The 24,994-nt window shown below is 34.9% G+C and overlaps 1 protein-coding gene across 4 annotated transcripts in view; it reads left to right on the top strand.

Moving 5' to 3' along the window:
• The window catches only part of il1rap (interleukin 1 receptor accessory protein), a 33,475-nt gene that overhangs the window by 6,904 nt on the left and 1,577 nt on the right, over positions 1–24,994 (top strand). For 3 of the 4 annotated variants that reach the window (XM_080007203.1, XM_080007202.1, XM_080007204.1), the window contains 8 exons: positions 1,875–2,070; positions 2,208–2,376; positions 2,530–2,601; positions 11,706–11,832; positions 18,831–18,979; positions 19,075–19,218; positions 23,517–23,660; positions 24,685–24,994. The exon at positions 24,685–24,994 is cut by the window's right edge and continues 114 nt beyond it. In XM_080007203.1, the coding sequence (XP_079863329.1) occupies positions 1,875–2,070; positions 2,208–2,376; positions 2,530–2,601; positions 11,706–11,832; positions 18,831–18,979; positions 19,075–19,218; positions 23,517–23,660; positions 24,685–24,994 (1,311 nt within the window). The remainder of the gene's footprint in view (positions 1–1,874; positions 2,071–2,207; positions 2,377–2,529; positions 2,602–11,705; positions 11,833–18,830; positions 18,980–19,074; positions 19,219–23,516; positions 23,661–24,684) is intronic. The other variant, XM_080007205.1, reaches the window with a different exon arrangement.

Here is a 24,994-nt window from a genome sequence, read left to right as displayed (position 1 = left end):
GAGAGATGGAGGGAGGGAGGAGGGGAAGGAAGGATGGAGAGATGGAGGGAGGGACGGAAAGATGGAGAGAGGGAGGGAGGGAAGAATGCAGGGATAGAAGGACAGATTGAGCGATGGAAGGATGCAGGGAGCGAGGGAGGGAGAAAAGAATGTAGGGATAGAGGAAGAGATGGAGGGAGGGATGGAAGGATGTGCAGGCAGGAGGGAAAGATGGAGAGAGGGGGGAAGGAGGGATAAAGGCATGGAGGGAGGGAGGGAGCAAGGGAATGATGCAGGGAGGGAGGGAGGGTAGATGGAGGGATGGAAGGATGGCAGAAGAGAGGGGTGGATGAAGGGAGGGAAGTAAGACTGGAGGGGTGGAGAGGGAGGGAGGGAAGGATGAAGGGGTGGAGGGATGGAGGGAGAGAGGGTGGGAGGGGTGGATGAAGGGAGGGAAGGATGGAGGGATGGAAGGATGGCAGGAGAGAGGGGTGGATGAAGAGAGGGAAAGAAGACTGGAGGGACAGATGGAGGGAGGGAGGGAAGGATGCAGGTACAGAGGGAGGGGTGGATGGATGGATTCAACCTGCCACTGCTGAGGACACTGGACAGTACATCCGAATGCGGAGATAAGGATGGAGGGATGAAGGGATGGATGGGGAATGGATGTTTGATGGATGGATGGATGGATGATGGATGGAGTATGGGTGGATGGATGGATGGATGGATGGATGGAGGATGGGTGGTCCTGCTGCTGTAGAGCTGTCCACCAGTAGCAGACTGGTTGTGCTGAGCCATTGTTATAAATGGAGGTGGTGTTACTTAAAGGTCTAATTATGGTTCCAACATGGCTACAGATGTAATGAGGCTGCATGACGGAGCGGAGGTGAAGTCCTCCATCTTCTACTGGAATCATTTCTAATCAGTTCATCATTTAATCAGCTGAGTGGCTTGGAGCACGGCACTGGAAAGCTCCTCCTTTTAGACAGATTGTGGTTCGGGGGCTCAGGTTGTCATCTGGCCGCGTGCCAGCCGCGGGGCCGATGCTGACCAGCCTCAGCATGCTCTCTGGCCGGCGTCCCAGCATGCTCTCTGGCCGGCGTCCCAGCATGCTCTCTGGCCGGCGTCCCAGCATGCTCTCTGGCCGGCGTCCCAGCATGCTCTCTGGCCGGCGTCCCAGCATGCAGTCTGGCCAGGAGCAGAGCTTCTGGGCTGACGTGGAGCTTCTGCAGGTCACCAGAACCTTCTGTCCGACATCGACTCGTGCGATCTCCGCAGCGTTCCACCGGGAACATCCCAGCACTGTTTGACACGATGGCTAACTGGTTAGCATTGCTGCTTCACAGCAAGAAGGTTGTGGGTTCAAGTCTGGGCTTTTCTGTGTGGAGTCCCCATGTTCTCCCCATGTTCGCGCTCGGTGTTCTCCACCCTAAAGTCATGCATCCCAGGGCTACACTCTCCATGGCGTCCACTGCCCCTGGTCGTCAGGACGGGTCAAATACAAAAGATGAAATTCTCCTCAGAGATCAGTGAAGTGATTTTTATAACATGTCGGCGGCTCTAGTGCCATTTTGTTGCGGTGTATGTTTTGACTGTTGCCACAGTTTCCTGTTTTGAAACGTTATTGCAGAGCTTTGGATTCTGCGGTGGTTTCACCCGAAGGGAGGAAGCTATCTGAGACAGGGACAGATCATTTGACTGCAACATAAACCAGTTTAGGGTTTGACAACCTTTTTTGGTCTTGGAACCTGTCTGTCTAACCCGAACCTGGAGCGATGATGACACATTGATGACACATTGATGACACATTGATGACACATTGTCCCCCCTGATGCCCTCTTGCGTCCCCCCGGGGTACAGGGACCCCCATTTGAGAACCGCTTCACTGTCCCCAGGAACAGGACTTCCTGTACGAAGATCTCCGTGACCCTGGAGGTGGTGTCGCCCAAACCTCAGGGCTGCGAGCCTCCCGTTGCCACGGCGCCCAGACAGGTGGCCGCCCCGCTCCAGGAAGACACGACGCTGGTCTGTCCCGACCTGGAGGATGTCGCCAAGATGGCCGACAGCCACCCCTCTGTCACCTGGTACCATGTGAGACGTGTATCAGTCCATCTGTCTGTCTCTCTGTCAATAGGTCTCTCTGTGTGTCTGTCTTTCTGTCTGTCGCTGATCCTGCTGTCTCTCTGCCCTGTCTGTCTCTCTCTCTCTACCTGTCTATCTGGCTGTAGAGGTGTTTTGTCTTCCCGTTCTGGGACCCTGACAGGGTGGTGCAGGCAGGCAGTCTGCATATCAACATCATGTCGATACAGTACCAGGGTCTGTACTACTGCCAGGTCCAGTACTCCAAGAAAAACCGGACCGGGGCCTTTACCAGGGCCCTCAACGTCACAGGCGTCTGTAAGAATACTGATAACACTAATTCTGCTACTACTAGTACAGCACTCTTCCACATCCCGGCCGTTTGAGACAGCAAGTCTTTAATCTTAATCCACCAGAACATTCTGTAGTTCTGTTCTCTCTGCACTTAAATTCCATGGTTTTATTTCCCAGCACCGTCCATTCTGCCCAAATTTCCAAGTATTCTACACCCAAACAAGGACCAAGTCTACAGCGTCAGACGGGGTAGGTCACCACAGTTAGAGTACACAGTGTCACCAGATGATTTCTGCTCCTAGTTTCAGCCCCTTCTCTCTGTGTTGACAAAACCCAGTCAGTCTGTTGAGAACACGTTGATCCGGTCAGACTCTGACTTGGAGATCTTTGTTTGTTTGGATCAGATTTAGTCTCTGGATCCAATCTGAGGTCAGTATTTTATTGTTAGAATCGATTTAGTGTGTCTACTCTAGTCATGGAGATAACAGTGAAACTAGGTTCCAAACCCTCGTTATTGAATTCTCTAACATTGCTGACATCTTGGAAATTAAGATTAACTAGTGATTACACTAGTTGGCTAGTGGCTAGTGATTACACTAGTGGCTGATTACACACAAGACCTGGAGAACCACTGTTGAAGATTCACACAGTAGTGCAGCCTACTCGACGGCGGTTGGTCACTACATACAGTCTTCGCTGGAGTTGGAGATGTTTTGTACTCGGGTGATGACGGGATGGTTGTTGGTGTCACACACCCTCCTCCCTCTGAAAACATTAACATGAGAACCACATTTCTAGATCGACGACATCACAGTCTGAGGAAGGTCCTGCGTCAATGCAGATGGTAGCCAGTGGTTGCCACGTTAGCGGGCAGCGTTGTCACTGTGATGGAGCGCTGCAGCAGATCTGTTCATCAATGAGAATATCTTATTGATCAGAATGGGGAGCATTGTCAGAGCAGACTGAACAGCTTCGTCAGCGTCTCAGAGCAGGAACCTAGTGTTTCCTGTGGAGTTGATGTCTTGGACGGTTTTTGACTGCTGGCTTTCAAAAGCTGACTCGGCATCGAATCTTCAACATGAAGGTTTCTTCCAAGGGTTAAGCCACCGGGTCTTCTCTGCTGCAGTGTCTTCCAGTCATTGGCTTAAAGGAACTACCAGAAGTCAATTAAACATCAGGACTTTAACTCACCACACCGCAGAGTCCAGCCCGGTTAGAACTTTTCTGAGACGCCTTTGTGCACCTACCACTGACAGTAGAAGGCCCGTGCAAAGACCTTAAGAGGAGCAGGGGCTCAAAGAAAAAGAAAAAAGGGCACATGGAACAAGATTTTGAAATGCCAATTCCAGCATAACCTGTTGAAATTTAGCAATGCCTACACCGATCAGACACAACCTTATAACCACCACTAATAACACTAATATTGTGTAGCTCCCCCTCGTGTCCCCAAAACAGCTGTGAGGTGGAGGCATGGACTCCACCAGACTCTGAAGGTGTCCTGTGGTATCTGGCACCAAGACGTTAGCAGCAGATCCTTTAAGTCCTGGAAGTTGAAGGTGGGGCCCCCATGGATTAGGCTTGTTGTTCCAGCACATCCATCAGATGCTCCATGGGATCGGACCCTAACCCCACCCATCCACCTGATGTAGAAGAAACAAGATTCATCAGACCTCCACCTTCTTCCATTGTCCATGGTCCAGTTGTGACGCTCATGTGTCCATTGTAGGTGCTTTCAGGGGTGGACAGGGGTCAGCATGGACACTGTGAGCTCCCATACGCAGCAAGCTGCCATGCACTGTGTGTTCTACACCTTTCTATCAGAGCAACATCCACTGTTTCACCACTTTGTGCTACAGTAGTTCTACTGTGGCATCGAACCAGACGGACTAGACCTGGCTCCCCACGTGCATCGATGAGCCTTGGGCCCCGTGACCCTGTGGCCGGTTCAGCGCTCGTCCTTCCTTGGACACTTTTGGTAGTAACCACTGCAGAGCGGGAACAGCCACAAGACCTGTGCTTGTGGAGATGCTCTGACCCAGTCGTCCAGCATCACAATGTGCTCCTTGTCAAAGTGGCTCAGATCCTTACGCTGCTTCAACACATCAACTTCAACAACTCACTCTTCACCTGCTGCCTCATATATATATCATAAACAACACTATATATCTAATAATACATAACACTTTATATATATAATAATAATACAAAACACTTTATATATATAATAATAATACATAACACTTTATATATATAATAATAATACATCACACTATATATATATAATAATAATACATAACACTATATATATATAATAATAATACATCACATTATATATATAATAATAATATATAACACTATATATATATAATAATACATCACACTATATATATAATAATAATACATCACACTATATATATAATAATAATAATACATCACACTATATATATAATAATAATTCATAACACTATATATATATATATAATAATAATACATCACATTATATATATAATAATAATATATAACACTATATATATAATAATAATACATCACACTATATAATAATAATAATACATCACACTATATATATAATAATAATATATAACACTATATATATAATAATAATACATCACACTATATATATATAATAATAATACATCACACTATATATATAATAATAATACATAACACTATATATATATAATAATAATACATCACACTATATATATATAATAATAATACATCACACTATATATATAATAATAATATATAACACTATATATATAATAATAATAATACATCACACTATATATATATAATAATAATACATCACACTATATATATAATAATAATACATAACACTATATATATAATAATAATACATCACACTATATATATAATAATAATAATACATCACACTATATATATATAATAATAATAATACATAACACTATATATATAATAATAATAATACATCACACTATATATATATAATAATAATACATCACATTATATATATAATAATAATATATAACACTATATATATATAATAATACATCACACTATATATATAATAATAATACATCACACTATATATATATAATAATAATACATCACACTATATATATAATAATAATAATACATCACACTATATATATAATAATAATTCATAACACTATATATATATATATATAATAATAATACATCACATTATATATATAATAATAATATATAACACTCTATATATAATAATAATACATCACACTATATAATAATAATAATACATCACACTATATATATAATAATAATATATAACACTATATATATAATAATAATACATCACACTATATATATATAATAATAATACATCACACTATATATATAATAATAATACATAACACTATATATATATAATAATAATACATCACACTATATATATATAATAATAATACATCACACTATATATATAATAATAATACATCACACTATATATATAATAATAATACATAACACTATATATATAATAATAATACATCACACTATATATATAATAATAATAATACATCACACTATATATATATAATAATAATAATACATAACACTATATATATAATAATAATAATACATCACACTATATATATATAATAATAATACATCACATTATATATATAATAATAATATATAACACTATATATATATAATAATACATCACACTATATATATAATAATAATACATCACATTATATATATAATAATAATACATCACACTATATATATAATAATAATACATCACACTATATATATATATAATAATACATCACACTATATATATATAATAATAATACATCACACTATATATATATATAATAATAATACATAACACTATATATATATAATAATAATACATCACATTATATATATAATAATAATATATAACACTATATATATATAATAATACATCACACTATATATATAATAATAATACATCACACTATATATATAATAATAATAATACATCACACTATATATATAATAATAATTCATAACACTATAAATATATATATATAATAATAATACATCACATTATATATATAATAATAATATATAACACTATATATATAATAATAATACATCACACTATATAATAATAATAATACATCACACTATATATATAATAATAATATATAACACTATATATATAATAATAATACATCACACTATATATATATAATAATAATACATCACACTATATATATAATAATAATACATAACACTATATATATATAATAATAATACATCACACTATATATATATAATAATAATACATCACACTATATATATAATAATAATACATCACACTATATATATAATAATAATACATAACACTATATATATAATAATAATACATCACACTATATATATAATAATAATAATACATCACACTATATATATATAATAATAATAATACATAACACTATATATATAATAATAATAATACATCACACTATATATATATAATAATAATACATCACATTATATATATAATAATAATATATAACACTATATATATATAATAATACATCACACTATATATATAATAATAATACATCACACTATATATATATAATAATAATACATCACACTATATATATAATAATAATAATACATCACACTATATATATAATAATAATTCATAACACTATATATATATATATATAATAATAATACATCACATTATATATATAATAATAATATATAACACTATATATATAATAATAATACATCACACTATATAATAATAATAATACATCACACTATATATATAATAATAATATATAACACTATATATATAATAATAATACATCACACTATATATATATAATAATAATACATCACACTATATATATAATAATAATACATAACACTATATATATATAATAATAATACATCACACTATATATATATAATAATAATACATCACACTATATATATAATAATAATACATCACACTATATATATAATAATAATACATAACACTATATATATAATAATAATACATCACACTATATATATAATAATAATAATACATCACACTATATATATATAATAATAATAATACATAACACTATATATATAATAATAATAATACATCACACTATATATATATAATAATAATACATCACATTATATATATAATAATAATATATAACACTATATATATATAATAATACATCACACTATATATATAATAATAATACATCACACTATATATATATAATAATAATAATACATCACATTATATATATAATAATAATACATCACACTATATATATAATAATAATACATCACACTATATATATATATAATAATACATCACACTATATATATATAATAATAATACATCACACTATATATATATATAATAATAATACATAACACTATATATATATAATAATAATACATCACATTATATATATAATAATAATATATAACACTATATATATATAATAATACATCACACTATATATATAATAATAATACATCACACTATATATATAATAATAATAATACATCACACTATATATATAATAATAATTCATAACACTATAAATATATATATATAATAATAATACATCACATTATATATATAATAATAATATATAACACTATATATATAATAATAATACATCACACTATATAATAATAATAATACATCACACTATATATATAATAATAATATATAACACTATATATATAATAATAATACATCACACTATATATATATAATAATAATACATCACACTATATATATAATAATAATACATAACACTATATATATATAATAATAATACATCACACTATATATATATAATAATAATACATCACACTATATATATAATAATAATACATCACACTATATATATAATAATAATACATAACACTATATATATAATAATAATACATCACACTATATATATAATAATAATAATACATCACACTATATATATATAATAATAATAATACATAACACTATATATATAATAATAATACATCACACTATATATATATAATAATAATACATCACATTATATATATAATAATAATATATAACACTATATATATATATAATAATACATCACACTATATATATATAATAATAATAATACATAACACTATATATATAATAATAATACATCACACTATATATATATAATAATAATACATCACATTATATATATATAATAATAATATATAACACTATATATATAATAATAATACATCACACTATATATATAATAATAATATATAACACTATATATATAATAATAATACATCACACTATATATATATAATAATAATACATCACACTATATATATAATAATAATACATAACACTATATATATAAAATAATAATACATCACACTATATATATATAATAATAATACATCACACTATATATATAATAATAATACATCACACTATATATATAATAATAATACATAACACTATATATATATATAATAATACATCACACTATATATATAATAATAATACATCACACTATATATATAATAATAATACATCACACTATATATATAATAATAATAATACATCACACTATATATATAATAATAATACATCACACTATATATATAATAATAATAATACATCACACTATATATATAATAATAATACATCACACTATATATATAATAATAATACATAACACTATATATATAATAATAATACATCACACTATATATATAATAATAATAATACATCACACTATATATATAATAATAATACATCACACTATATATATAATAATAATAATACATCACACTATATATATAATAATAATACATCACACTATATATATAATAATAATACATAACACTATATATATAATAATAATGCATCACACTATATATATAATAATAATAATAATACATCACATTATATATATAATAATAATACATAACACTATATATATAATAATAATACATCACATTATATATATATAATAATAATATATAACACTATATATATATAATAATAATACATAACACTATATATATATAATAATAATACATCACATTATATATATAGTAATAATATATAACACTATATATATAATAATAATAATAATACATAACACTATATATATAATAATAATAATACACAACACTATATATATATAATAATAATAATACATCACACTATATATATAATAATAATATATAACACTATATATATAATAATAATACATAACAGTATATATGTAATAATAATATATAACACTATATATATAATAATAATAATATATAACACTATATATATAATAATAATAATAATACATAACACTATATATATAATAATAATACATAACACTATATATATATATAATAATAATACATCACACTATATATATAATAATAATACATAACACTATATATATAATAATAATATATAACACTATATATATAATAATAATACATCACACTATATATATAATAATAATAATAATACATCACATTATATATATAATAATAATATATAACACTATATATATAATAATAATACATCACACTATATATATAATAATAATAATACATCACACTATATATATAATAATAATACATAACACTATATATATATAATAATAATACATCACATTATATATATAATAATATATAACACTATATATATAATAATAATAATAATAATACATAACACTATATATATAATAATAATACACAACACTATATATATATAATAATAATACATCACACTATATATATAATAATAATATATAACACTATATATATAATAATAATACATAACAGTATATATGTAATAATAATATATAACACTATATATATAATAATAATAATAATACATAACAGTATATATATAATAATAATACATAACACTATATATATATATATAATAATAATACATCACACTATATATATAATAATAATATATAACACTATATATATAATAATAAACATAACAGTATATATGTAATAATAATATATAACACTATATATATAATAATAATATGTAACAGGATATATATAATAATAATATATAACAGTATATATGTAATAATAATATATAACAGTATATATATATTAATAATATATAACAGTATATATATAATAATAATACATCACAGTATATATGTAATATATATAACAGTATATATATATAATAATATATTACAGTATATATAATAATAATATTATATTACACTATATATATAATAATAATATATAACACTATATATAATAATATATAACAGTATATATATAATAATAATACATCACAGTATATATGTAATATATATAACAGTATATATATCTAATAATATATTACAGTATATATAATAATAATATTATATTACACTATATATATAATAATAATATATAACACTATATATAATAATATATAACAGTATATATATATATATATATATAATATATAACAGTTTATATATAATAATGATATATAACACTATATATATAGTAATAATATATAACAGTATATATAGTAATATATAACAGTTTATATATAATAATGATATATAACACTATATATAATATATAACAGTATATATAGTAATATATAAAAGTTTATATATAATAATGATATATAACACTATATATAATATATAACACTATATATAGTAATATATAACAGTTTATATATAATAATAATATATAACAGTATATATAGTAATATATAACAGTTTGCATATAATAATTATATATAACAGTATATAATAATATATAACAGTATATATATAATAATAATATATCCCACCCCTTGAAAGGTGCCATTGGAACATATATTTACTGTATATATATATATATATATATATATATACAGCCGTCCCACTCAACCATGGCTCCTTCGGTTTCACTCCATATAATAAAACAGCTGTTTCCATTGAAATCTCGATTCCCATTCACACAAAAAAAATAAAATAAAAAAAACGCACCTGATAAAAATGGCAGCATGGACATTGAGGGGAAAAGGAGCAGGAGCTCAGGCCCTCCACCCCCTGCCACGCCCCCTGCCCTGCCCCTGCCACACCCCCTGCCACGCCCTCTGCAGGTGCCTGTACAGTAGTATAACATGGTGGGTCACTCGGTGCTGGCAGGCACCCTACACCACCGGGAATCAAACCGGGGACTCTCTGCTCACTCTGGGTTTGGATCCATCCACATGCTTGATGTTGTTCAGTTTTGTATTGGTTTTGACTCAGTATTTCATCCTAATATTATGGGATAGCAGTTCAGGTATCAGGAGTCGGAACCCCTTCACCTCCGTCTTTTCTCTGCTCCAGACATGGAGGTGCGTCTGCAGTGTCAGGCGCTGTTCCCCTACCTGGATGGAGCCTGGGAGCTGTGGTGGAGCATCGACGGGAAGAGGGTGGGGCAGCTGCAGGACCCCCGCTTCTCCTCGATCAGCAGGTAGGTACTACTGTCAGTACTACTACGCATACACTGAAGTACCAATACACTTAACTACCAGTGCACTATACTATAGTGCACTCAACTACCAGTGCACTCTACTACAGTACACTCTACTACAGTACACTCAGCTACCAGTACACTCTACTACCAGTTCACTCTACTACAGTACACTCTACTACAGTACACTCAGCTACCAGTACACTCTACTACCAGTTCACTCTACTACAGTACACTCTACTACAGTACACTCAGCTACCAGTACACTCTACTACCAGTACACTCTACTACAGTACACTCTACTACAGTACACTCAACTACCAGTACACTCTACAACAGTACACTCTACTACAGTACACTCAGCTACCAGTGCACCCTACTACAGTACACTCAACTACCAGTACACTCTACTCCCAGTACACTCAACTACCAGTATACTCTACGACCAGTACACTCTAGTAGCAGTACACTCAACTACCACTACACTCGACTCCCAGTGCACTCTATTACCAGTGCCCTCTACTACAAGTACACTCAGCTACCAGTACACTCTACTACCAGTACACTCTACTACAGTACACTCTACTACAGTACACTCAACTACCAGTAGACTCTACTACAGTACACTCTACTACAGTACACTCAGCTACCAGTGCACCCTACTACAGTACACTCCAGTACACACCAGTACACTCTACTCCCAGTAGACTCAACTACCAGTATACTCTACGACCAGTACACTCTAGTAGCAGTACACTCAACTACCGGTACACTCTACTACAGTACACTCTACTACAGTACACTCTACTACAGTACACTCAGCTACCAGTGCACCCTACTACAGTATACTCAACTACCAGTACACTCTACTCCCAGTAGACTCAACTACCAGTATACTCTACGACCAGTACACTCTAGTAGCAGTACACTCAACTACCACTACACTCGACTCCCAGTGCTCTCTATTACCAGTGCCCTCTACTACAAGTACACTCTACTACCAGTACACTAAACTACCAGTGCACTCTACTACCAGTATACTCTACGACCAGTACACTCTAGTAGCAGTACACTCAACTACCACTACACTCGACTCCCAGTGCACTCTATTACCAGTGCCCTCTACTACAAGTACACTCTACTACAAGTACACTCTACTGCCAGTACACTCTACTACCAGTGCACTCTACTACCAGTACACTCTACTACCAGTATACTCTACGACCAGTACACTCTAGTAGCAGTACACTCAACTACCACTACACTCGACTCCCAGTGCACTCTATTACCAGTGCACTCTACTACAAGTACACTCTAGTAGCACTACACTCAACTACCAGTACACTAAGCTACCAGTACACTCTAGTACCAGTGCACTCTACTACCAGTACACTCTACTACCAGTACACTCTACTACCAGTACACTCTACTACCAATACACTAAACTACCAGTACACTCTACTACCAGTGCATTGTACTACCAGTACATTCTACCACCAGTAGACTAAACTACCAGTACACTCTAGTACCAATACACTCTATTACCAGTACACTCTACTAACATTACACTCAACTACCAGTACACTCTACTACCAATACACGCTACTACAGTACATTCTAGTACCAGTAAAGTCAACTACCATTATACTCACTCTACTACCAGTACACTCTACTACAGTACACTCAACTACTAGTACACTCTACTCCCAGTACACTCAACTACCAGTATACTCTACGACCAGTACACTCTAGTAGCAGTACACTCTAGTACCAGTACACTAAACTACCAGTACACTCTACTACAGTACACTCTACTACCAGTACACTCTACTACCAATACACTCTAGTACCAGTACACTCAACTTCCAGTACACTCTACTACCAGTACACTTACTACCAGTAAACTGGAGTACCAGTACACTCGAGTATCAGTGCACTCTAGCACGTTCCATTAATACAACATTAATACAACATTAATACATTAGTAGTACAATATTAACAAATGTTTATACAACATTAATACAACATTAATACATTATTGATACAATATTAATAAATGTTAATACAACATTAATACAACATTAATACATTAGTAATACAAAATAACAAATGTTTATACAACATTAATACAACATTAATACAACATTAATACATTAGTAATACAATATTAACAAATGTTTATACAACATTAATACAACATTAATACATTATTAATACAATATTAATAAATGTTAATACAACATTTATACAACTTTAATACAATATTAATACAACATTAATACAATATTAATACATCATTAATACAATATGAATACAATATCAATACAACATCAATACAACATGAATACAACATTAATACAATATTAATAAACATTAATACAATATTCATATAATATGAATACAACATTAATACAACATTAATACAATATGAATACAACATTAATACAACATGAATAAACGTTAATACAACATTAATACAATGTTAATACAACATTAATACAACATTAATACAAAATTAATACATTATTAATACAATATTAATACATTATTAATACAATATTAATAAATGTTAATACAACACTAATACAACTTTAATACAATATTAATACAACATTAATACAACATTAATACAACATAATACATAATTAATACAACATTAATACAATATGAATACAATAATAATACAATATGAATAAACGTTAATACAACATTAATACAACATTAATACAACATTAATACAATATGAATACAATAATAATACAATATCAATAAACGTTAATACAACATTAATACAACATTAATACAATATTAATACAACATTAATACAACATTAATACATTATTAATACAACATTAATACAATATTAATATATCATTAATACAACATTAATACAATATGAATACAATATCAATACAACATCAATACAATATTATTACAACATTAATACAATAATAATACAATATTAATACAACATTAATACAACATTAATACAATGTTATTACAACATTAATACAACATTAATACAATAATAATACAATATGAATAAACATTACTACCACATTAATACAACATTAATACAACATTAATACAATATTACATTTACATTACATTTAGTCATTGATCAGACGCTTTTATCCAAAGCCACTTACAATTGTTCAAACAGCGACGGACGCAGCCATCAGGAGCAATGAGGGGTTAAGTGTCTTGCTCAAGGACACTACAGCATGCTAGCAGGAGGAGCCTGGGATCCAACCAGCAACCTTTAGATTACTAGACCACCAGCTCTACTGCCTGAGCTACCATCCCCATATTAATACAATATTAATACAACATTAATACAATATTAATAAACGTTAATACAACATTAATACAACATTAATACAACATTAATACAATATTAATACAACATTAATACAATATTAATAAACGTTAATACAACATTAATACAACATTAATACAACATTAATACAATATTAATACAACATTAATACAATATTAATAAACGTTAATACAACATTAATACAACATTAATACAACATTAATACAATATTAATACAACATTAATACAATATTAATAAACGTTAATACAACATTAATACAACATTAACACAACATTATTACAACATTAATACAATATTAATACATCATTAATACAACATTAATACATTATTAATACAATCTTAATAAATGTTAATACAACATTTATACAACTTTAATACAATATGAATACAACATTAATACAATATTAATACATCATTAATACAATATGAATACAATATCAATACAACATCAATACAACATGAATACAACATCAATACAATATTAATAAACATTAATACAATATTCATATAATATGAATAAACGTTAATACAACATTAATAACATGTTAATACAACATTAATACAACATTAATACAAAATTAATACATTATTAATACAATATTAATACATTATTAATACAATATTAATAAATATTAATACAACATTAATACAACATAATACATAATTAATACAACATTAAAACAATATGAATACAATAATAATACAATATGAATAAACGTTAATACAACATTAATACAACATTAATACATAATTAATACAACATTAATACAATATGAATACAATAATAATACAATATCAATAAACGTTAATACAACATTAATACAACATTAATACAATATTAATACAACATTAATACAATATTAATATATCATTAATACAACATTAATACAATATGAATACAATATCAATACAACATCAATACAACATAAATACAATATTATTACAACATTAATACAATAATAATACAATATTAATACAACATTAATACAACATTAATACAATGTTATTACAACATTAATACAACATTAATACAATAATAATACAATATGAATAAACATTACTACCACATTAATACAACATTAATACAATATTAATACAATATTAATACAACATTAATACAATATTAATAAACGTTAATACAACATTAATACAACATTAATACAACATTAATACAATATTAATACATCATTAATACAACATTAATACAATATGAATACAATATCAATACAACATCAATACAACATTAATACAGCATGAATACAACATTAATACAATGTTAACACAACATTAACACAACATTAATACAACATGAATACAATGTTAATACAATGTTAATACAACATTAATACACTATGAATACAATGTTAATACAACATAAATAAAACATTAATACAACATGAATAAAATGTTAATACAACATTTATACAACAGCCACTGGTGTCTGAACCTCATACAAACATATTTTACCGCCAAGTGTCAGTAACGATGAACAACACTGACCAGGTTGCAACATAAGTTACTTATACAGGTATATATCAGGTGTGCTGGTGTTTCGGGGTGTTACAAGGTGTTACAAAGTGTGATTTTTACATTTAGTCATTTTAGCAGACGCTTTTATCCAAAGAGGAGCCATCAGGAGCAATTAGGGGTGAAGTGTCTTGCTCAAGGACACTACACTAGCCTGGGATCCAACCAGCAACCTTTAGATTACTAGACCACCAGCTCTACCTCCTGAGATACCAGCTACCAGTGTGATGAGGTGTTACAAGGTGTTACAGGGTGTTATGAGGTGTAACAGGGTATTTCAAGGTGTTATGAGGTGTTACAAGGTATTACATTACATTTCATCATTGATCAGACGCTTTTATCCAAAGCCACTTACAATTATTCAAACACCGACGGACGCAGCCATCAGGAGCAATTAGGGGTTAAGTGTCTTGCTCAAGGACACTACAGCATGCTAGCAGGAGGAGCCTGGGATCCAACCAGCAACCTTTAGATTACTAGATGACCAGCTCTACCTCCCGAGCTGGTAGCTCTACAGGGTGTGATGAGGTATTACAAGGTATTACAAGTTGATATGAGGTGTTACAAGGTGTGATGAGGTATGTGGTACAAGGGGTGTAACAAGGTGTTAGGGGTTGTTACGAATGTTACAAGGTGTTACGAATGTTACAAGGTGTTACGAATGTTACAAGGTGTTACGAATGTTACAAGGTGTTACGAATGTTACAAGGTGTTACGAATGTTACAAGGTGTTACGAATGTTACAAGGTGTTACGGTGTGTTACAAGGTGTTACGAATGTTACAAGGTGTTACGAATGTTACAAGGTGTTACGGTGTGTTACAAGGTGTTACGAATGTTACAAGGTGTTACGGTGTGTTACGGTGTGTTACAAGGTGTTACGAATGTTACAAGGTGTTACGAATGTTACAAGGTGTTACGAATGTTACAAGGTGTTACGGTGTGTTACAAGGTGTTACGAATGTTACAAGGTGTTACGGTGTGTTACAAGGTGTTATGGATGTTTGGGGTGTTACAAGGTGTTACAAGGTGTAATGGGTGTTACAAGGTCTTAGGGGATTTACAAGGTGTTACAAGGTGTTATGGGTTTTACAAGGTGTTACAAGGTGTTATGGGTGTTACAAGGTGTTGCAAGGTGTTGTTGCAAGGTGTTGGGCGGGGGGGTTATAGGGTGTTACAAGGTGTTACAAGGTGTTAGGGCATGTTATGGGGTGTTACAAGGTATTACAAGGTGTTACAGGGTGTTACAGGGTTTTAGAGGGTGTCAGAGGGTGTTAGAGGGTGTAACAGGGTGTTACAGGGTGTTACAGGGTGTTACAGGTGGTTAGCGGGGGTTAGCGGGGGTTAGAGGGTGTTACAGGGGGTTAGAGGGTGTTACAAGGTATTAGAGGGTGTTACAGGGTGTTACAGGGTGTTAGAGGGTGTTACAGGGTGTTACAGGGTGATACAGGGTGTTACAGGTTATTAGAGGGTGTTACAGGGTGTTACAGGGTGTTACAGGGTATAAGAGGGTGTTACAGGGTGTTACAGGGTTTTAGAGGGTGTCAGAGGGTGTTAGAGGGTGTTACAGGGTGTTACAGGGTGTTACAGGGTGTTACAGGTGGTTAGCGGGGGTTAGAGGGTGTTACAGGGGGTTAGAGGGTGTTACAGAGTGTTACAGAGTGTTACAGGGTGATACAGGGTGATACAGGGTGTTACAGGTTATTAGAGGGTGATACAGGGTGTTACAGGTTATTAGAGGGTGTTACAGGGTGTTACAGGGTGTTACAGGGTATAAGAGGGTGTTACAGGGTGTTACAGGGTGTTAGAGGGTGTTACAGGGTGTTACAGGTTATTAGAGGGTGTTACAGGGTGTTAGAGGGTGTTACAGGGTGTTACAGGGTGTTACAGGGTGTTACAGGGTATTAGAGGGTGTTACAGGGTGTTAGAGGGTGTTACAGGGTGTTACAGGGTGTTACAGGGTGTTACAGGGTATTAGAGGGTGTTACAGGGTGTTAGAGGGTGTTACAGGGTGTTACAGGGTGTTACAGGGTATTAGAGGGTGTTACAGGGTGTTACAGGGTGTTACAGGGTATTAGAGGGTGTTACAGGGTGTTACAGGGTGTTACAGGGTGTGCTGGTGTCCTTCCAGTCCCGTGAAGTCGTATTTTGGGGACCGGACGGAGCAGAGCGTCCTGCTTATCCAGGACTTCCAGCGCCACGACCTGGACACAGAGTTCAACTGTTCAGCGAGGAACCAGCTTGGGTTCGCGACCCACAGAGCCACCCTGCAGGAGGAGGGTGAGTGCACACTATTACAGTATTTACACTTTTTACACAACTTCCTGTATCATTTTCGTAATCTGTCTCTCTCTCGCTCTCCCTCTCTCCCCCAGTCTACCTCCCCTCTGTGGAGCTGGGCTGTGGTCTTGGTGTGACCCTGGTCCTGATGCTGCTCCTCTTCGTGGTCTATCACGTCTTCTGGCTCGAGCTCCTGTTGCTCTACCGCTCCTGGTTCGGCACTGACGAGCGCCACACAGGTACTGTCTCCTTAGTATGGCTACTTCCTGTCTCAGCAGACCTCCGTCTGGCACAGCCCCCCTCTCTCTGCACCACGGTGTTCAAGTCCAACCAGGGGGGGAGGTTTTCCTGGCCGTGGGGGAGGCTGTGGCCGTTGGGGAGGTTCTCTTGGCCATGGGGGAGGTTCTCTTGGCCATGGGGGAGGCTGTGGCTTTTCTGAAGGCAGAACGATTCGTAACTCAGTTTATGGAGAACGATGTTTTTATAAAATATGTTGTGTCCCCCCTGGCCACGTCCTCCACCCGAGTCACTATCTCGGGTGTCCCCCCCGTTCATCTCCTACCAGCTTTCAGGAAGTTGGTCGGTCCGATCCGCAGGGCGGGGCTGGGCTCCAGGGACCAGAAGCTGAAGCGCGTCCAGTCTCTCAGGGGAAGTGTTGATGTTTTTACCTCCCCCTGCACAGTCACTGGAGCTGTCTTTTCGAGTTAAACATGATGAAGGTTATGACGTAGGTTATGTCACTTCTGGTAGCTTGAAATGTTTTGAATGTGGCGACATCGCTCACACACTCTACGCTTGTCTGCACTGGCAGCCTGGGAGTTGGTGGAAGACAGACTACACCTGGTGAGGGCTGAGATTAATAAAGTTATTTTTTGTTTTGTTTATATTTATGCTCCTAAACTGGGCTCAGAGTCACTACAAGTATTTAAGATACTAGTATAAGCTTCACGTCAGTGTGACCAAGGGGAGCGCTTAGTTATTGGGGGGAACTGGAATAGCACCATTGATTTTACTTTGGACAGGACCAATTAAAATCCACATCTGCAGTCATCTGTGTTTTTATCTCAATGAATAACTCACTCAGATGTTATCGATGCATGGAGGGTACAAAAATCACACACCAGACAATTCACACAGTCAAGGTTTTAGCAGGCAGGGTCAGTGCGGCCAGATTAAACATTATTTACATTTCACAGCAGTTCTGTTCCAGAATACTCCAGAGCTGTATTCACTCGGTAGGATTTTTAGACCATCATTTGGTCACCATTGATTTACATTTACATGAGGGGGTTTGAGATGCCCACCTCCCAGATATGTGACCAAGTCCCTCTTATCCAAGTCTCAAGCAAGTCCCAAGTCATTTTTTCTTGGGCAAGTCAAGTCAAGTCCTTAGTTAAGAGAAGTCAAGTCAGTCCAGATACTGCAGTCTTACCTGCAGACTTTATACAGAGAAAAGACAAGGTATTAGTACCTGTCTAATAATGATATTTATCGTTTTTTATGATTTTTTTCTTGGTGATAACACAAATTTTCAAATAACTAACAAATTTGCACAAATTGATTTGATTTAAAGCAAAGGGTTGAATTAAAGCTTTGAATCCGGAAGTGATGAGTCTTGGCACAGTCGTAGCCGCCCTGATGATGTGATGTGATCATACTGTGTGTGTGTAACCAGCAGGAGGGGGCCATGCCTCTGCTGAAAAAGCCGCCAGGTAGCGAGGAGCTCACTGACAGGGTGGTCATCCAATATACGTCGTAAGACGATAGAAAATCCTATCTTCTATATATATTTTTGGAGCCTGACCGATGCCAGATTTCTCGGTCCAATACCGATCCCGAATTTGGAGAGTCCTAGCCCACCGATTACTGATGTTTTGACCGATATTTTGTCCAAGTGGAATTTTTTTAATCTATTTGAACATTGTATATTTTATTAAAGTTTTTCTATTTGAGAAATATTAACTTATAACCAAAAAAAAATAAAAAATTATCACACAAAGAACTTTTTGATAAAAATAAAAATATTTAAAAGATGATAATAAATTAGATTTATTTTTCCAAGTTTCCCATGAACGCAGCATGGCTTCCTGCTTGGAGTGCTGTGTCAGTGTTTAAACGCAAGTGTAAACAAACATGGATGTGTTTATAATTCCTAGTCAGAATTCTGAGCTTATTTTGGTGAGTAACTTAATAGTAGTGTAAAACAGACAGGTACAGGATATATAATCTGTGTATTTTTTGTTTATTTTACTCATTTAAAAATCCGGACACGTCGGCTGCATGAGTGCCGATCCCGGTGTGGTCCAAAAAAGTCGAATAATGAGCGATATCGGTCAGGTCCTTTATACAGTTTCTATCACTGTGTCGCATGTCAGCAGCAGAACTTCTTTACGGTAATATGTGACGTCATTTGGAGTCAGTGCTTTACGTTATCTGCACATGGGAGCGAATGTAAACAAACATGGAGGGGCGTGGCGCTTCGCGGACCAATCACGGAGCTTCACAGAGAGGAGAAACAAACACCGTCCCTTGTTTACAACTTGCAACTTTCCAAACAGCAGCTTGTGCTTGATCAGGAAATGTCAAACTGAACAGTGGCAACGTTCATGGATGACTACAACATCTGTCTGTCTGCGAGGTGAGGGGGACTAACCAGCACAAACAAAGCAACTTTTTGTTTGCCCTTTTAATTCAAGGTTCAGTGAATGAAAGTGAAGACAAACAAGTCATTCAGTCGTCTTGTCTCAAGTCAAGTCATCAAAACAGTGACTCGAGTCGACTGGAGATCAAGTCACAATGACTCCAGTCCACATCTCTGCCACTAACTGTCAAAGAGGAATAAGGCAGGGCTGCCCCATCTCAGGACAACCACTCCTTGGCAATTGAATCCTTTTTAAATAGACTGAGGAATAACATGATGGAAGTCTTCCTACCCAGATGAACCCACATTTGCTTGTGTCTGATGATGTGAATATTTAAATCTATATAAATGTGTGAAATGAATGCATACAAATGTATGAAAAAGCCTCCTCAGCAAAGTTTCACTTGGAGTAGAGAGATTCTTTTTTGATAGCACCGTGGCAGGACAGGGTAGCTCGCAGTCTGCCAGGTGGTCTCGGGTGGTGGAGGGAAGGGTGGGGAAAGTCCTTGGTGTGTTTTTAGGAAGTAATGCATTTCAAACGGAGAACCGGGAGGTGCAGTGGAGAAGGTGTCCCCAGTTGTCTAAATGGAAATTGTTGCTACCCCAGTTGTCAAATAGAGGGAGAGTTCTGGTTGCCAACAACTTGGTTGTCTCGTTTTTGTGGCACAGAACGACAGTGCTACCTCCACCTCGGGGCCTAAGCCAGGACATTCAGAGGACCATTGTTGGCTTTCTCTGGTCTGGGCAGCACTAGTCTCACATAGCCACATCTCTCTCCACACTTGGTTTTGGTGCTGTGCCAGCACTGGAGAGGTCTGGCTCAACCTGCTGTCATTCTGCTATAAGGGGAAAAAAACGCTCCATCTTGTTTGTATTTTTTAACCAATCACAATCTTCTTGGGCGGCGCTAAGCCCAGGGTGCAGCCATGGAGCCCTTGCAAAATACCGTCAGGTGGTAACTTGTTTTGGTGGAACCTTTGCACATGCTTCAGGTGAGTCCTGGCATTAAAATGTCTAAATCCACCCCCCCCCCCCCAAAAAATGCGACATAAAACATTAAAAGACGTATGTTGACTATGTGATATGACTTTACTAGTAAAAAACAAACATCATTTGATCATCGGTGATCTCCACACTTTGTTTTAGCTCTGTGCCAGTGCTGGAGTTGTTGTTTCAAATAGCGACGGGGACTTTGAAAATGGTAACGCGCAGATAGCGGAAGGGGAGGAGAATGCCGACTGAAATGGTCAGACTAGAGCGGCACTGGATCAAGGCATCTGTTCTGTAGCTGCCAGTGGAAGAAGGAGGACAAGGCCTCATAGACATTCCATCCAGGGTGTTGCCGTTCAGGCTGCAGGCAGCCCAAAGGCTACTCTGCACTTGCTTTATAAACAAAACTGGACGTCTTGGTCTGGATTAACACTTGTTCCTGCTGCAGCCTCAAGAGGTGGACTTTGCAGGACTAACACCTTTTTGTCTTTCAGTCTTGAAGGCCTGGCAGGTCTTTAAGATCCACCAGGACCCTGTTGCAACACCAGGAATGTGTTTGCTCTTCGACACCTTCATCACATCTCAGACTTTGTCTTCTGCCTGAGGTCAAGCCTGCTCCAGGCTGGTTGTTTCAAGCTTGGACATTTGAAGAAAACACCGGTAGAGCAGCTCACAAGAACAACCGGCATCAGGTCCTCAAGGCTGATGGAGAGGATTGTGGAGGAGGTCTGTGGCCCCTGGCCAGGGCCCCTCAGAGTGTTTGCCAGAGACCGTACTCTTTCCGATCGGTGGGATGATGAATGTCAGAACATGTTCCCCTCTCTGACTGTCTCTCCAGCTGCTGGGGAGTGGCGGGAGGAGGTGGGGTGTTGGGTTTCCTTCAGGTGTCTCCCCTCCCTCCTCCAGATGACAAGGAGTTTGACGTCTACATCTCTTACGCCCGGAACAGTGAAGAGGAGAACTTTGCTGTGACGACGCTGAGGAAGGTTCTAGAAAACGAGCTGGGCTACAGCGTGTGCATCTTTGACCGGGACAGTCTGCCGGGCGGGAGTAAGTACTACTCTACTACTACTACTACTATCTATTTGTAATTATAGAACCCAGAATCGCGATTGTGGCGCCACCCCTTGCAGCCGCCTCCGCGAGCACCTCGTGTCGATTACACATATTTCAGTATTTTTGGTATTTTTGGTATTGTTTGTATTCTTTAGTGTTCAGAGCTTATAGAGCTTATTGTGCGTTATCACCGGGTGTCACGACATTTCACTGTATATATTATGTATGACTGTATGTATATGTATGTAACAAATAACCTCTTGAAGTTGAATTTGAACTCTACTACTCTGCTACTGCTACTGTACTACTACCATGTACTACTACTCTGACTACTACTGTACTACTACTCTACTACTACTACTACTACTTTACTACTATTCAACAACTGTTGTACTACTACTCTATGACTCTACTACTGCTGATCTACTACTACTACTGTACTACTATTCTACTATTGTTGTACTACTACTCTACTGCTGTACTACTACTCTACCACTACTACTCTACTACTGTATCGCTACTCTACCACTACTACTCTACAACTGCTGTACTACTAGTCTACTACTACTACTCTACTAGACTAATGTACTAACACTTTACTACTGCTCTACTACTACTGTACTACTCTACTACTGTACTACTAGTGGTGCGCTCAGCACTGCTAGTAATTATAGTATAGTAATAGGTATAGTATTTATAGTCGAGTACAGATACGCTATTATATCTAACGTTATTCATATTAGACTACTACTACCATGGGTCCTATTACTAATACTGACTAGAGATGGAGTAGAGTATCTACTAGTTATACGTAACATATTTATATACAACCATCCATCCATCCATCCATCCATGTATTTACTTAAAAATCAGTTCCTCTCCTCCACACCTTGTGTTAAACCATTCTATCCCTCCACCCACCATCCCTCTACCTCCATCCCTCCCTCCACCTCCATTCCTCCATCCCTCTCTCCACCTCCACCCCTCCCTCCACCTACATTCCTCCCTCCACCTCCAGCCATCACCGATGAGACCCTGAGCTTCGTGGGTCGCAGTCGCCGCCTGCTGGTGGTTCTGAGTCCGGGCTACGCGGCACGGGGGTCCCAGGCGCTGCTGGAGCTCAAGGCAGGCATCGACAGCATGGCACTGGGGGGGCACCTGCGCGTCATCCTGGTCCAGTACAAGCCGGTGCAGAGGCGGGGCTGGGTGCGCGAGCTCAGGAGCGCGCACGTGGTGCTGGCGCTGGTGCGCTGGCAGGGCGAGCGCTCCAGCGCGCTGAGCTCCACCTTCTGGAAGAGGCTGCGATTGCAGCTGCCGGTGCAACAGCT

Source organism: Zeus faber (assembly GCF_960531495.2).
Source record: "Zeus faber genome assembly, chromosome: 9".
Lineage (NCBI taxonomy): Eukaryota > Metazoa > Chordata > Actinopteri > Zeiformes > Zeidae > Zeus > Zeus faber.
This window is presented reverse-complemented; position numbering and strand designations above follow the sequence as displayed.